This window comes from Anopheles coluzzii, chromosome 2 (assembly GCF_943734685.1).
Source record: "Anopheles coluzzii chromosome 2, AcolN3, whole genome shotgun sequence".
Lineage (NCBI taxonomy): Eukaryota > Metazoa > Arthropoda > Insecta > Diptera > Culicidae > Anopheles > Anopheles coluzzii.
The window spans coordinates 27833130-27845738 of record NC_064670.1 but is presented as its reverse complement, the minus strand read 5'-3'; the positions used below and the strand labels follow the sequence as shown (position 1 = coordinate 27845738).

Sequence of the window (12609 nt, the reverse complement as noted above, 5' to 3'; positions counted from 1 at the left end):
TGTCGCCTCAATAATGATGACAGACACAGCTTGAAAAGTTTGGATGTTGTTAATTAAAGCGTGTAAGAACTGTTTTAATTTCAATAACATATTTTTGGAAGAATTTAAGGGCTTTCTTGACCAGCAAAACAAAAGATAGAACGAAAATACATTTCAAGAAACGGTGCGCAAAAGCATAGATCATTACCTAAGCGCAGTTGTTGTGGCCCATTTTGCCCCAGTGTTTTGACGTTTCACAGTTTGTCTACATATGCCCATTTTACCCTGCGTGTCAAAATAGCTTCTCGTAAAACATCAACTTTTATTTTACATTGTTTTCATGATTTTAAGTTGTTTTCATTCTATATGGTAATTTTAATCCATAGATAAATAGTGGAGGCATACAATAATGCATGAATAATTGTGTTTTGTGGCATATTCAAAGGAATATTCAGTAAACTGCTTAACATGCCCATTTTGCCCCGCTCTTCTTATACATGTTTGCGTGCGTCTCACAGAGGGATACACCGTGGTGCAAAAACTAAATTATGTGATATTTTTTAAGAATTTATCTTAGATTTGGGATGGTTTTTATTCTTAAAATTATGCTCATTATTTATATTTTGTTTGATGAACATTTCAAATTGTGTATTGTTTATAAAATTATGTACGCTATAAACTGGTGTCCGCTGGCATCCCAGTGTGGAGAAAGCCGCACTGTAAGTTCCAATGAATTTCTCAATGCATTCTCGAACGTAAAATTGAAAAATAAGCAAATTTAAACAAACGATTGCTATATCCAGTAAAAGATGAAGGTAAGCATTTTTATTTTGCTGTAAATATTCCAAAATACTTCTCTCGGTTGAGGGGAAAAACTACAGACTTCACCCTCCATTTCGGTGAGTAGTTTCTTCGTACACGGATATTTGTGAAGTAAATTTTAATGTACACATGCGATCCAATGCATTCAATCATTTTGAAGTGGAAGATCCACAGAAACATTTTCGATCCGATAGCTGTAGAAGAATAGCAAAGCAACCGGTCGAATGACGATGAGGAACTTCATTTGGCACTGGATAACCTACTCTAAAAAATCCCTTTAACCCGCTCATATCTACAAAGGCCCCAAGGGTGAACGCACGCGCCCATCCATATCAATGGATTATCATTTACACACTCTAGCCCAACGTAACGCTACTTCAAACTTGCGCAATGAGTAGTAAAAGCCTATTACATGCACTATTTAAGGGCTCTCTTGGAACCGCATGAATAGGCTTCCGTAGTTATTACGTTATAAACATTGACTATCAAACTGAAAAACATGTTCAGATAGCACTTGCTGTTCCGATTGATGGAGATATAGGTTTTTGTGGTATTTGAAATTTTGAAATCAAGCTTTCACTATGTGTAGTATGGAGTAGCTCCTGTGATTTTGCCTGAAAGTGAAGTTTCGTAGAAGGTTCACATCTAGCCGGCAACAGCCCAACATCCAACCATCAAACACGTGGTCTGCTGATGCTCATGCTCAACCATCAGGTTGCTCCCTGGAGCTGGCCGGTATGAATTGATCCATATTTTATCTCTTCTTCCATGTAGAGTATCCGTTTTAATTTACATAAATTTTGTGCTTCCCATCGTGCAAAGACCGTACACCGTTAGGACGGCTCCAGACGAGCCGAATGGAAGAAGAGATTAAAAAAAAGGATTAAAAAGCATCGGCCGTTCCAATCTATGTCACATACACGTCAGGATGGAAGAGGCCGTTAACGAATCGGAGAGATTTCGTCATCCACTGTCCTTTATTATGGTTACAAAAAGGAAAAGAAATAACTTTCACAGCCGGCCACTCCGCCCAAATGGAACCCTTGCTCGTATCAGCATAAAATGACATTTTGAGTTTAGTTATGTGTGGCCTTTAAACATGTTTCGTGCATCCGTTAACGGCTGTATCGGCGGGGGGTGGGGGGGGGGAGAGGTAAGTCCTTCAACAGTAAACAGAAAGAGCAAACGAGTGTCTCTGCCTACAGCAGAATGGCACCAGGTTGGAGTTAACTGATTAGCAGCCGCACTTCATCCAATAACAGTAAAATGTATTTACAGCTAAAATTAACACCAAACCAGCACATAAAACCATCGACATCGAAACCACTACACACGCGCTAGAACCGGTGGGACAGCTCGTCGTCAGTTTCGTCGAGCTTTTTATGGTTGGAGGTAGGCGCACCGTCGTTGCTCTTGTCGGTTCCGTTCGCCATTGGGTTTAGCGAACGCTGGCGTATGTGCTCCAGGAGCGCGGGATTAAGACTCTCCTGCAAGCAGGATAACGAGAAGGCACGAAGAGCAGAGCCCGTTAATGGTTATCGCTGGAGTGTCTACGGATCAGCAACTTACCTTTCGCTTCGGTGCGAAAATGTCCCTGTCCACGTCGTTGAAGTCGGATTCTTCCGATTGTAGACTGGTCCATGGTGGAGGAAACACGAAAAAATTGCATTATTTTACCTCAATCTAATACCGATAATGACCCCTCTGCCACGGCTCACCTGAGATCGTCATAAACACCGCCACCACCACCACCCATCCGGTCGCGGAACTCGTTATCGTTAAGCACCGGATTGGAGCCCTCGATAGAGAAGATGTTCGTTGTGGGCACGTTGCGCGTCGGCTTCCCATTCAGCTCGGACGAAATCGACCCAAAGTCGGTCGCGGACAGTGCCTTCAGCTGGCGATTTAGGCTGCGGATCTTGATGAAGAACGCCACGAACAGTATCACGCACAGGACGGCTAGGGCCGCCGATACCACAATCAGGATGATCTGCAGCGTTTCGTCCGCCTCGGTCAGCGCTTCCGTCGCCAGGGGCGGTACGTCCTGCAGGGAGAGGCCGCGAGTGCGCAGCGTCGTCTTGAGCACGGTGACGAACGTCCGGTTCGAGGATCGCAGCTGTATCCGGCTCGCCTCCACCGCCTGATTGTCCTGGATGAAGTGGGTCCGAACGTCCGTGAGGGCGCTGCTAGACCCCCCGGCCTGTCTACCGTCGCTCGCCGTCGTCTGGTCGATGTCGTCGATGTTGCATTCCATTTCGTACGCACCGGTCAGCTCTTGGGCAAGCTGCAAATGAAACCATGCAAAGCAAACCATGGTGCTCACCAGCACGTGTTAGCATGCGGAACTGGGACGGTGAAGTTGGTGGTGAGCACTTACAAACTTCCGCACGTCCGGTTGATCAATCTCCTCGACGCTGTTCAGAAACACGAACGTCACGCGGTTCGATTCCGACACGATGTACACCTTGGCCGGCACCGTATCATTGTGCGTATCGTCCCGATCGAACGCAATCAGGGTGAGCTGATAGTACCCGTTCTGGTTCGGCTGTACCTTGGACGTCAGCGTTAGTTCTCCACTGTCCGGATGGAGCCGGAAGGGCAGCCCGTCCGTTTGCAGGTTTTCACCGACCGCCGTCCCGTTCACCAACTCGTACCGGATGATTTCGTCCTCGTCCGGATCTTCGGCGTACACGCGAAACAGTGCCTTCGGGACGCGGTCGTTCGTGGTGATGCCGGCGGCGTACAGCCGCTGCTGAAACACCGGCGGATTGTCGTTCACATCGTTCACCTTGATGCGGACAACCAGCAGCGAGGGGGACGATTCGAGCACCGTATCCGGCGGGCCATTTTCGTTGTTGGTGGCCACGATTCGGATTTCGTGCGTCGGTATCTCTTCCCGGTCGAGCAGCTGGGCCAGCTGCAGCACATTGCTGACGCGGTCCAGTTGAAACAGATGGCTCGCATTACCGTACGTCTCTGGGGCGGGTTGGAAGAGGGACGTTCAGAAGAGGAGTAATGGGGGCAATCGGAGTTTCGGGTTATGATGGGTGAAATTCAACGCTCGCTCGCTCGCTACTTACTATCGATGAAATAGTACACGTTCGTCTCTGCGCCCGGGGGAAGGCCCGCGTTCTTCGGATCCTCGGCAAACGGTAGCTGTCGTCTCTCATCGCGACCCTCTTCATTTTCTGCCAAATTAAACAAAAGCCCGTCCCGAAGATTGAGCATTTGAGGTAGGTTTTTGTGGCTACACTTTGCCGTTTTGCGGTACGCGAGCATTGGGCAAATGGGTCAAAGGTCATTGATAATGTTTGCAGTGTTGAAATGATTGCTGCACTATGTACTTATTTGGAGAGGAAATGAATAGTCGCAGAAAGAGGAACAAGCTGCTTTCTATCACTTATTTGATTGGCCCGACCGTTTAGAGGAAACTTTTGAAGCTTTCTTCGGGAACATTAAAGCTCCCGGACATTGAGACCTAAAGCCCGTCCACTAGCAAAACTAAATGGATGACCGTTTGTTCGCTACAGCGCTAAAGTTCGCTAAACCGCAAATCGCAACCTTCACTCGCACTCTTGTGCCCACTGTGTATTACCTGTAAAGTCCGTATCGAAGGTCGGCTCCAGAAAGGCCGGCTCGCCCGTCATGTTGATGAAGACGACGTGAATAGCGGCTTCCGACTGCCTGTCACCGCCATCCCTGGCAATCACGGTGATCTGCGGGATAGAATAGCGTTCAATAATTACGCGTGTTGGTGGGGAAAAATCAAATCGTTTGCCAATCGGGTCCGGGTCACTACGTACGCTGTAGTTTTTCGGGAACGGTTGTACGGCGAGAGAATTTTCCAACACTAGCAGGCCCGTTTTGTTGTCAACTTTATCCACCCGGAACACTTCGTGGTCCTGCTCACCGTCTGTGGAGGAGAGTGGGAAGGCCATAAAACAGTTCAATTAACGTCAAACCACTTGTCGAAACCTTACCGTTTGTGCTGGTCAGTGAAAACGTTACGTCTCCATATATGCCACCATCATCATCGATGGCTTCGAATTTCGGCAACGGGGACCCATTAGTCTCGACCAGCGGGCGTCCGTTTTGTAGCGATTCGTACCTTTTTGTGTGAAAACATACAAATAAAAGAAAAAATAGTCCACCCCAATTCCCAGTTGCGTATCAAATCTGTGTGGCAAGCTCGGCCCATTGGCGACTTACTTTAGACGGAGCTGTGCGCTACGGGAGGGGTAGGTAATGCTGGGAGTGTTGTAGTTGAACGGCTCCACCGTCAGCTCGTAGTCGCGTGTCTCGCAATTGTCCTTCGGTTCTTCCGTTAGTGGAATTATTGGTTCGTACTCACTGCCACGATCACAGGCCTTTTTTCGTCGAAACAAAGAGTACGTGTTAGTGATGTATTATTCAGGAGCATTTATTGCTGGTTTCTCCCACCGAATACTAACCTTAATTTTCAGTGTCCACGTTCCGTAATATCCTTTCAGATCTTGAGCCACCCTTAGCACCGCATTGTATTCGTCTATATTTTCTAGCGAGAATAGGGGAGTTTCCAGCTCTAGAAACAGGAGAGATACATTTAGCAAATTCAAATAGTACGGCTAACGGCATGCATCTGGTACCTGGCGTCATCTCTTCGATGTAGTAGTTGATCTTTGCATTTGGTGTACGCTTGTCATCTAGGTCAAGTGCAGCAAAGGGTGTCTTTACGATGTAGCCCTGCTTGGCATTCTCCGACACCTTCAGTTCGTCCGCTGCCAGCTCCGGTAGCTTTGGCGTATGATCGTTGATGTCGAGCAGAGTGAGATTGATGTTTGTCGATACACGATTTTGAACTGACCGAGAAAATACGGAAGAAATGCCCGATGAAAAGTGTTGGCATGCAGGCTCGTCCCGAAGCACTTACTGTCATATCCACCCGCATTATCCAGCATCACGATGTTAATCATAATGCTCTCAAGACCCGCATCTCGATCGAGCAGATCGTTGTTTTCCTTCACGTACACCCGCCCGGTACTGTCCACCTCGAAGTAACGCTGCAGCTGCGGAAAATCCCGATAGTTGATCTCGTACGACACGGTATGGTACGGGACATCACGATCCTGATCTTTACCCTCCACCCGCACGATGGCCGTATTGGAGGGTATTTTCTCAAACTGGTACACCTGCCCATCGTTCGGGAAGGGATCGTGATACGGCTGCTTGTTGTTGGTGTCCATCAGGACAATTTCAAACACGTGCCAGTTACTCCACTTCCAGTCCGATATGGTTACGTTCTGTAGTACCTTGTCGATGGGCGGGATGTCACAGTCGATCGATCGATTGCCCTCCACCCTTACGATACCGTTGTCGTCAATGTTCATCCATCCTTTGTGGGCCGGATCGATTGGTCTAGAAGAGACAAGAAGGTTTTTGATAGTACCAGTTTGACCGCGAACTAACGGTAGTTACTTACTCCATCGCGAACGTTATTTCGTTATTTCCTGGTCCGTCAATGTCGTGAGCAATAATGTTACCGATCGTTACGCCCGAGTCCGATCGTTCCTTAACCGACCGTACCACCGTGAGCGTGCTGTTGTCAAAGTAAGGAGCATTATCGTTCTCATCGTCAATCTGTATCGCCACTACAGTTTCCACCGTATTGGGCAGGATCGTCTGATTCCGGTCCACCAGCCGAATGACCAGGAACAGTGTGTCGTACATTTCGTGATCGACGTCCAGGGGGAACGTGGGATTCACACGGATGGTTCCGATCGTTCGCTGACGGTTTACCTTTTCCTCGTGTATGTAGAAACAGCTAAGGGACATTGAATTGAGTTAGCAATGTTAACGATCAAATCACAAAAGATTACATTACTTTTCGTATGTTTCCGCCTTCGCCCGGATTCCGCTCTTGGTGCCATAGCTGTTGCTCCAATCGATACTAAACTCCAGCTCCGCCTCGGTGTCGGGATCTGTGCCGATGATCTGTGCTATCTGCTCCTCGCCAATGATAACCGCACTGTCGGCGACCGAGTTTTCCAAAATGTGCATCGTACCGCGAGGCTGCAATAACAAGTGATTGTGAAACATCACTAAACGCTACGACTCACTTGCTCCAACTGCTAACGTACCAGCGTAATTTGTGGCGGCTTATTGTTCACGTCTATCACCGTGATGGTGAGCTGCGAGAAGATCTGATGCAGGCTTTCTTGTTTAGCCGTGCGCAGCGTATCTTCCGCCTGCAGCTGCACTATCACCTCTTTTGCAATATCGTAGTCGAAGATGTCCCCCACCTTGGTAGCGATTTCGAACCCGTACAGGGGGAGGTTAGTCTCGGGCTCGGCACTGACCGGCAGCTCGGTGACGCTTAAACTTTCAGCCAACCGTCCCAGTGCGAACAGCCTTATACCATCGTCTATGTCGCGATCGGTCACGGTAACCGTTGCCAACAGCTCGCCCGCTCCGATCGTTTCGGGCACGCTGATCTGGTACTCATCGCGGCCAAACTTCGGTACCTCATCGTTCCAGTTTTTGAGCCGAATCGTAATCGGCTGGGTGCTTTCGTGCGTCGGTTCGATCGGTTCGTGAGCGGTAACGTGCAGCACAAACGTTTGACGCTCCGGCAGCTCATAGTCCAGGCTGGTCGCATTGTTGATGTTGATCGTGAACGATACACGCTGGTACCCGTTGCCAGGGATGATGGTGAACGAGTCCGTTGTCTGCTGTACGCCTGCTACCGTTTCGGCCAGCCGCACCTCGTACCGGGCATTCTCGCCGAGATCGCGATCGTGAATGACGAGCTCGTCGAATGGCAGCTCCATGATGGTGTTTTCCCAAAACTCCAGCTCAAGCGGCTTCATGTATATTTCGGGAATGTTGTCATTTTTGTCCAGCAAAATGATTGCACCCTCGCTGGAGGTGTTCAGCAGCCGGTTGTGACACTTGTACGCTACAATCTGAAGGTTTGGTTGCGAAACGGGGAATCATAAATGGGACACTCTTTGAGCCTATTTCCGTTAGTATTGCACGTACCGTAAAGGTGTACAGCTCATTCTGTTCCGCATCTCGATCAATCGGGTGCACGGTCAGCTTTCCATCAGTTTGTCCAATATCGAAATATTTCTGATCTACACAAGTAATACACAAATTAGAAAGCTTTGCCGAATATTTGCCCCGCAATTGAATACACTCTTGCTTACATTCCGGTACTAGAGCCGTCAGCTCGTAACAGATCGGTTTGTTTAGTCCAGTGTCACGGTCGATTGCGATCACGGTCGCGTAAAATGGTTCCTTTTCCATGATTCGTTCGCTGGTGAACGGTCGGCTAAAGATCGGAGGCCGGCTATCGACGTTGCGTACCTGAACGATCGTACTCATCTTGAAGGAGTGCGTCCGGTCTAGGTCGTACACGGTGGTGATGAAGTTAAATATAGCGTTCTCGGTGTAGTCCAGCTGCTTTAAAACTCTGGAGGCGACAGTGTAATCAGTTTAATGCATTGGAAAAGTATACCAGAAGCAAATGGGTGGATGTAGTTCTAGATAGCTTAGTTAGCGATATATGCTTGTATGCTTTGTGTTGAATATAGCTTGAAGCTGTTTCGTCGAAAAGGTACTAATATGTTTGCTCAATTATACCCATTAGGATTTAGTCAATGGCAATTCATGAGAGGAAAGGGCTACAGATAGAAAATAGACATGTAATTATTATTAGTAATAATCAGCTACTATAAATCACATAGAGTTTCGTTCACTGTAAAGATCAAAGGGTTCATTGTTTGGCAGCGAGCTATTTGTTATTTCATTGATATGGGGTTAATTGACACAGAAAATAATTGAAAATTTAAATACTAGAAATTGATCATTTGAATGCGCTTAATTAGCACATGCAATATCAAACAACACTTTCATTCTAGGTGGTAGAATTGCCGATTCCAACAAGGTCCATCCCACAAAGTGAATTCCTTTAATTGTAATTCATGGGAACGACCCTTTAGGAAAAATAACGGTAAACATATGCTAATTATTATCATTAGCATTTAATTGGTAAATTAACAAATATTTTACCCATTTGTGGCAAGATATTTGATAGCAAAGTGGGCAAAATAATTGATGGATAAGACCGGGTTGGCTTAGAATTGGCTTAGCCCACCCATATATTTTACTTGTCGTCCAGTCCTACGCAGAGTGGACGGCTTATACAGGCTTTCGAGACTTAGTCAACACCATGCAGCCGGATAGTTAGTCCTTGCTACAGAGGGACGCCCCTTTCCCACCCCTATACTCACTTCAAATTGAACAGCTTGTTGTAGATCGGCTGGGAAGGGGTCACCGTGGAGGGCACGTACGTAAAGTGGTCCCGCGCACCGGCCACATCACCGATCTCGAACGACAGCTCGTTCGTGCTCGAATTGCCAATGCCATTCTCCTCGAACCCGTCCGCATGGTACACGTTAAACAGACAGTCCGTCACAAAGTCCCCGCGCAACTCCTCAATCTCACAGCTACCTTGGGCCGTCATGACGGGCGCATTGTCCAGCACGTTCACCAAGTTGACCACGATCGCGTACGGGATAGCCGTGGATTCGACGGCCAGCAGAATGAGACTGCTACGCTGATGCACCTCGTAGTCCTGACGGCGATTGATTACGATCGACCAGCGGCCAGCCTCGGACAGCTGTAGCCTTGCGTCAAGATCGGCCGGTGACTCGCGTATCGTAGGCTCGGACGGTCCTGTAGCATAATAGGGCAGTGGACCGTAATGTGGGAACACACTTTGCTGGCACGTTTACCCCCCTAATCGTTCGTACTTACCTTGGTAATTGATGTAGAGCAGCACGAACGGTGCATCCATCTCCTCCACCATCCAGACATCTTGCTGAAGCTGCGCCTCGTTGTATGCGGCGAGTGATATATTTTCAACATTTCCCGTCTCGAACCGTGGTTCGCCCCATCCTTGGCATCGGACCAACGGCAACAGGACCAGCAGCAACCCCAGCAACCAACCCAAGTGCAACCACTGTAAAGAAAGTCGCAAAAAAAACGAAGTCACAAATACACTAGCGAACGCGCTTTAAAATTTTATCACCAGTGCCCACCCACGGAGTGCCAGTGGAGAACATGCTGTCCGAGTCATGTTTACTGGCTGTTTAACTTTGCCAAGCGATAGCTCCACTGGCAAGTGCAGTCGGTGAAGCGGTTTCATCAATCACACGATGAGTGACACATGACATCGAAATTATTAGACAACTCAAAACGGGGAAGACATACTGTCGTACAAGGGCCGTGACACGTATACACACACACACACACACACACACACACACACACACACACACACACACACACACACACACACACACACACACACACACACACACACACACACACACACACACACACACACACACTACCAGAAGGCGTCCATGAATGAGCCACACAAGCTGTTTGGGACCCAGTGCGCGTAAATCCTTTTCCTAACGGCAGTCAATCCGCTACAGGCCGCTACGTCCTATCTTGCTGCATTGCAAATGTTGGCGGAAGCGAACGACCGTAAAGATTGCTGTCAATTGCTGGCATTTCGATAAGACAACTCGTCCAACAATGCGCCGATACAATCAAGTGCCTTTTGTTGTTGTTATTACTGTTGTTGTTGTTGTTGTTGTCGTGGGCTAGATTAGTCACCCGGATCTTGTTCCCGGTTGCCGTGTGGCTGACCGTATGGGGAAAGGATTAAAAGCTCCTGTTTTCTCGACCACATCACAATTAGCGCACTACACTCTCCACTTTGGCTCTCAAATATGATGTCCTAGTCCCTGGGAGTTCCAGTGGAGTATATTTACAACAGTCGGCACTTGGTAATATTATCTTTAACACATGCTTTTTCACGTCTATTTCACTTATTGGCGGTAACAGATTAAATAATATTATGCAATTACCATGTTAAATTTACTAGCAACACATTTCATTTCTCCGTTCTCTCGCTGCTGTGATTCACACGATTTAATTATGGCCGCCAGCAGCCGTTACACTAATTAACACACTCTTTGAATGCAATGAAGCGCAATAACAACTACAACGACAAAAAGAAGAAAAAAACTTCCACTTCAAACAAAACGCTGTGTGCCTACGGTCAAACCGTTAATCATGCACCTGCAGCGGACAGCTTTCAACGACTGACTCGAATTGGCCTTCCGATTGGCATCGATTGCTCTCTTCCCCGACGCCGAGTGACCAAACCAGTGACGCTCCGGTTGGAGATATCGTCCGCTATCGGGTGATAAGAAATGTCGATTGCTTTTCACTATTTAAAAACAGCCTCCCGCGTGATAAGATAACCGGTTCCAGGGTTGCTAGTAAACGAGTGATATGAGTCTTGTCTCCAGCAGAAACCACAAGGACAGAGTGAAATAGAAAGTGCAATACAAACAACACACGGTGCGGTGGTGTACTACCATCTCGCGGTAGTTTGCGATAGTCGGCATAGTACCTTACTATTGGCATTTCTAGTCAGTTTGTGATATCTTTGATTACTCACATGCCCAACGAAGGTTCACGTGTTTAGGGGAACAATGTTGTTGGTTGGTTAGGAATGTGTAAAATTGCATTGGTATGCATCAGGATATTGGAAGCTAATGAGGAACAGTTGTTAAGTTCAGTTGTTGTAACCATTTGTTAATGGATGTCCACCCAAGGGTATGTAAAAGTAAAATATCTATACCAATGTAAAATATGAAAATCAAGCATCACAATAAAACAATTTGTTTGTTCATTTGTTTGCTTCAACTCATAGTAGTGCACATGTTGCACCAGTCAAACAAACTTTCGCATTTAAATCATTTCCACTTCAACGCAAACTGAGAGTGGCCGGCTTCGTCCTGGGTAAAAAACAATAATACTCAAAACCTCCGTTAAAAGCATGTTATTAGAGAGGTTTGGGTGGGAAAACTAAATTTCCCCGTTCTGTTTTTGCTCTTCAACAAGAGTCAGCCGCATTTGTGAAGCAATTCTGAGGGAGAAGGAATCCTTTTTTCTGAACTGTGTCCCGTGTGCAGCTGTGCAATGAAACTCTACATGCTTTTTCATAATGGTTGAGCAACTTAAACCTTATCGGGTTGGTTTAGCACACAAACCGTAAAAAGTCCTTGTGGCTAATGATTTTCCAACGATTTGTGAGAAACGAAAAAATGAGATAGCATACGCATCTTGTAGCTTTTAAGTAACTTGCAGTGAAAAGGCTAAATATGCCATCTTTAAACATTCACAGTAACACACGCTGTTCCATGAAATTATCGTCCAATGAAGGAACGCACACAATCCAACGTCCTGCTGGATAAACTCAAGTTCATAAACTATATTCTATTAGACGTGCTTAATGTCCACTATCATAACCACTGCTCGAGGTTTAAAAGGGCACTTTACCACCCTGTATTAGTTGCTCTGGCCGAGAGGCTATAATTGGATCTCATTATCTTATTAATTCGCACAACCCTTCTCTTTGTTCATCAGCTTACCCACAGCGCACAGTCGCCCAGTCGTCAAGAAAGGACGGATTGTTGGGTTGAAAAGTTTTTCCCTTTCGCCCACTTGTTATCTGCGTGATGTGGTGAGGATGCTGGGGGACGATAGTGGGAGAAGAACAAGCAGCAGTCGTCTTAAGCCTAGAAACTGACATTCCAATTGCTGAGCTTCAAAAATTCTCTCGCAGAAAATAATGAGTGAATACGCGCAACCAACCTCTGCTGCGACAGTCAAACTCAATTAATCTCAAGCATTCGAATAATTGAATTACCACCGCCAGGCGCACAAAGCCCGTCGACACTGACA

At 46.9% G+C, this 12609-nt stretch overlaps 1 protein-coding gene across 1 annotated transcript; it reads right to left on the bottom strand.

The window, feature by feature from the left end:
• Nucleotides 1-2048: 2048 nt before the first annotated feature.
• LOC120948763 (cadherin-23-like) lies at nucleotides 2049-10984 on the bottom strand. Its single transcript, XM_040365461.2, has 20 exons — nucleotides 10722-10984; nucleotides 9598-9802; nucleotides 9072-9516; nucleotides 7986-8251; nucleotides 7819-7913; nucleotides 6918-7742; nucleotides 6662-6849; nucleotides 6260-6601; nucleotides 5711-6195; nucleotides 5427-5639; nucleotides 5253-5362; nucleotides 5011-5168; nucleotides 4782-4909; nucleotides 4605-4714; nucleotides 4397-4517; nucleotides 3882-3989; nucleotides 3179-3777; nucleotides 2520-3085; nucleotides 2371-2434; nucleotides 2049-2288 (listed from the first exon to the last, which is right to left on the bottom strand). The coding sequence occupies exons 1-20, from the start codon at nucleotides 10749-10751 to the stop codon at nucleotides 2139-2141; spliced, it is 5208 nt and encodes a 1735-aa protein (XP_040221395.2). The 5' UTR covers nucleotides 10752-10984; the 3' UTR covers nucleotides 2049-2138.
• Nucleotides 10985-12609: the final 1625 nt, after the last annotated feature.

Excerpts from the sequence above, each read along its gene's own strand:
- LOC120948763 (XM_040365461.2), bottom strand. The coding sequence starts at position 10,751 with ATGAAATGTGTTGCTAGTAAATTTAACATG. Across the intron at positions 9,803-10,721 it reads TTGCTAGTAAATTTAACATG|TGGTTGCACTTGGGTTGGTT; the intron begins GTAATTGCATAA and ends CTTTCTTTACAG. Across the intron at positions 5,640-5,710 it reads TAATGCGGGTGGATATGACA|TTCAAAATCGTGTATCGACA; the intron begins GTAAGTGCTTCG and ends TTTCTCGGTCAG.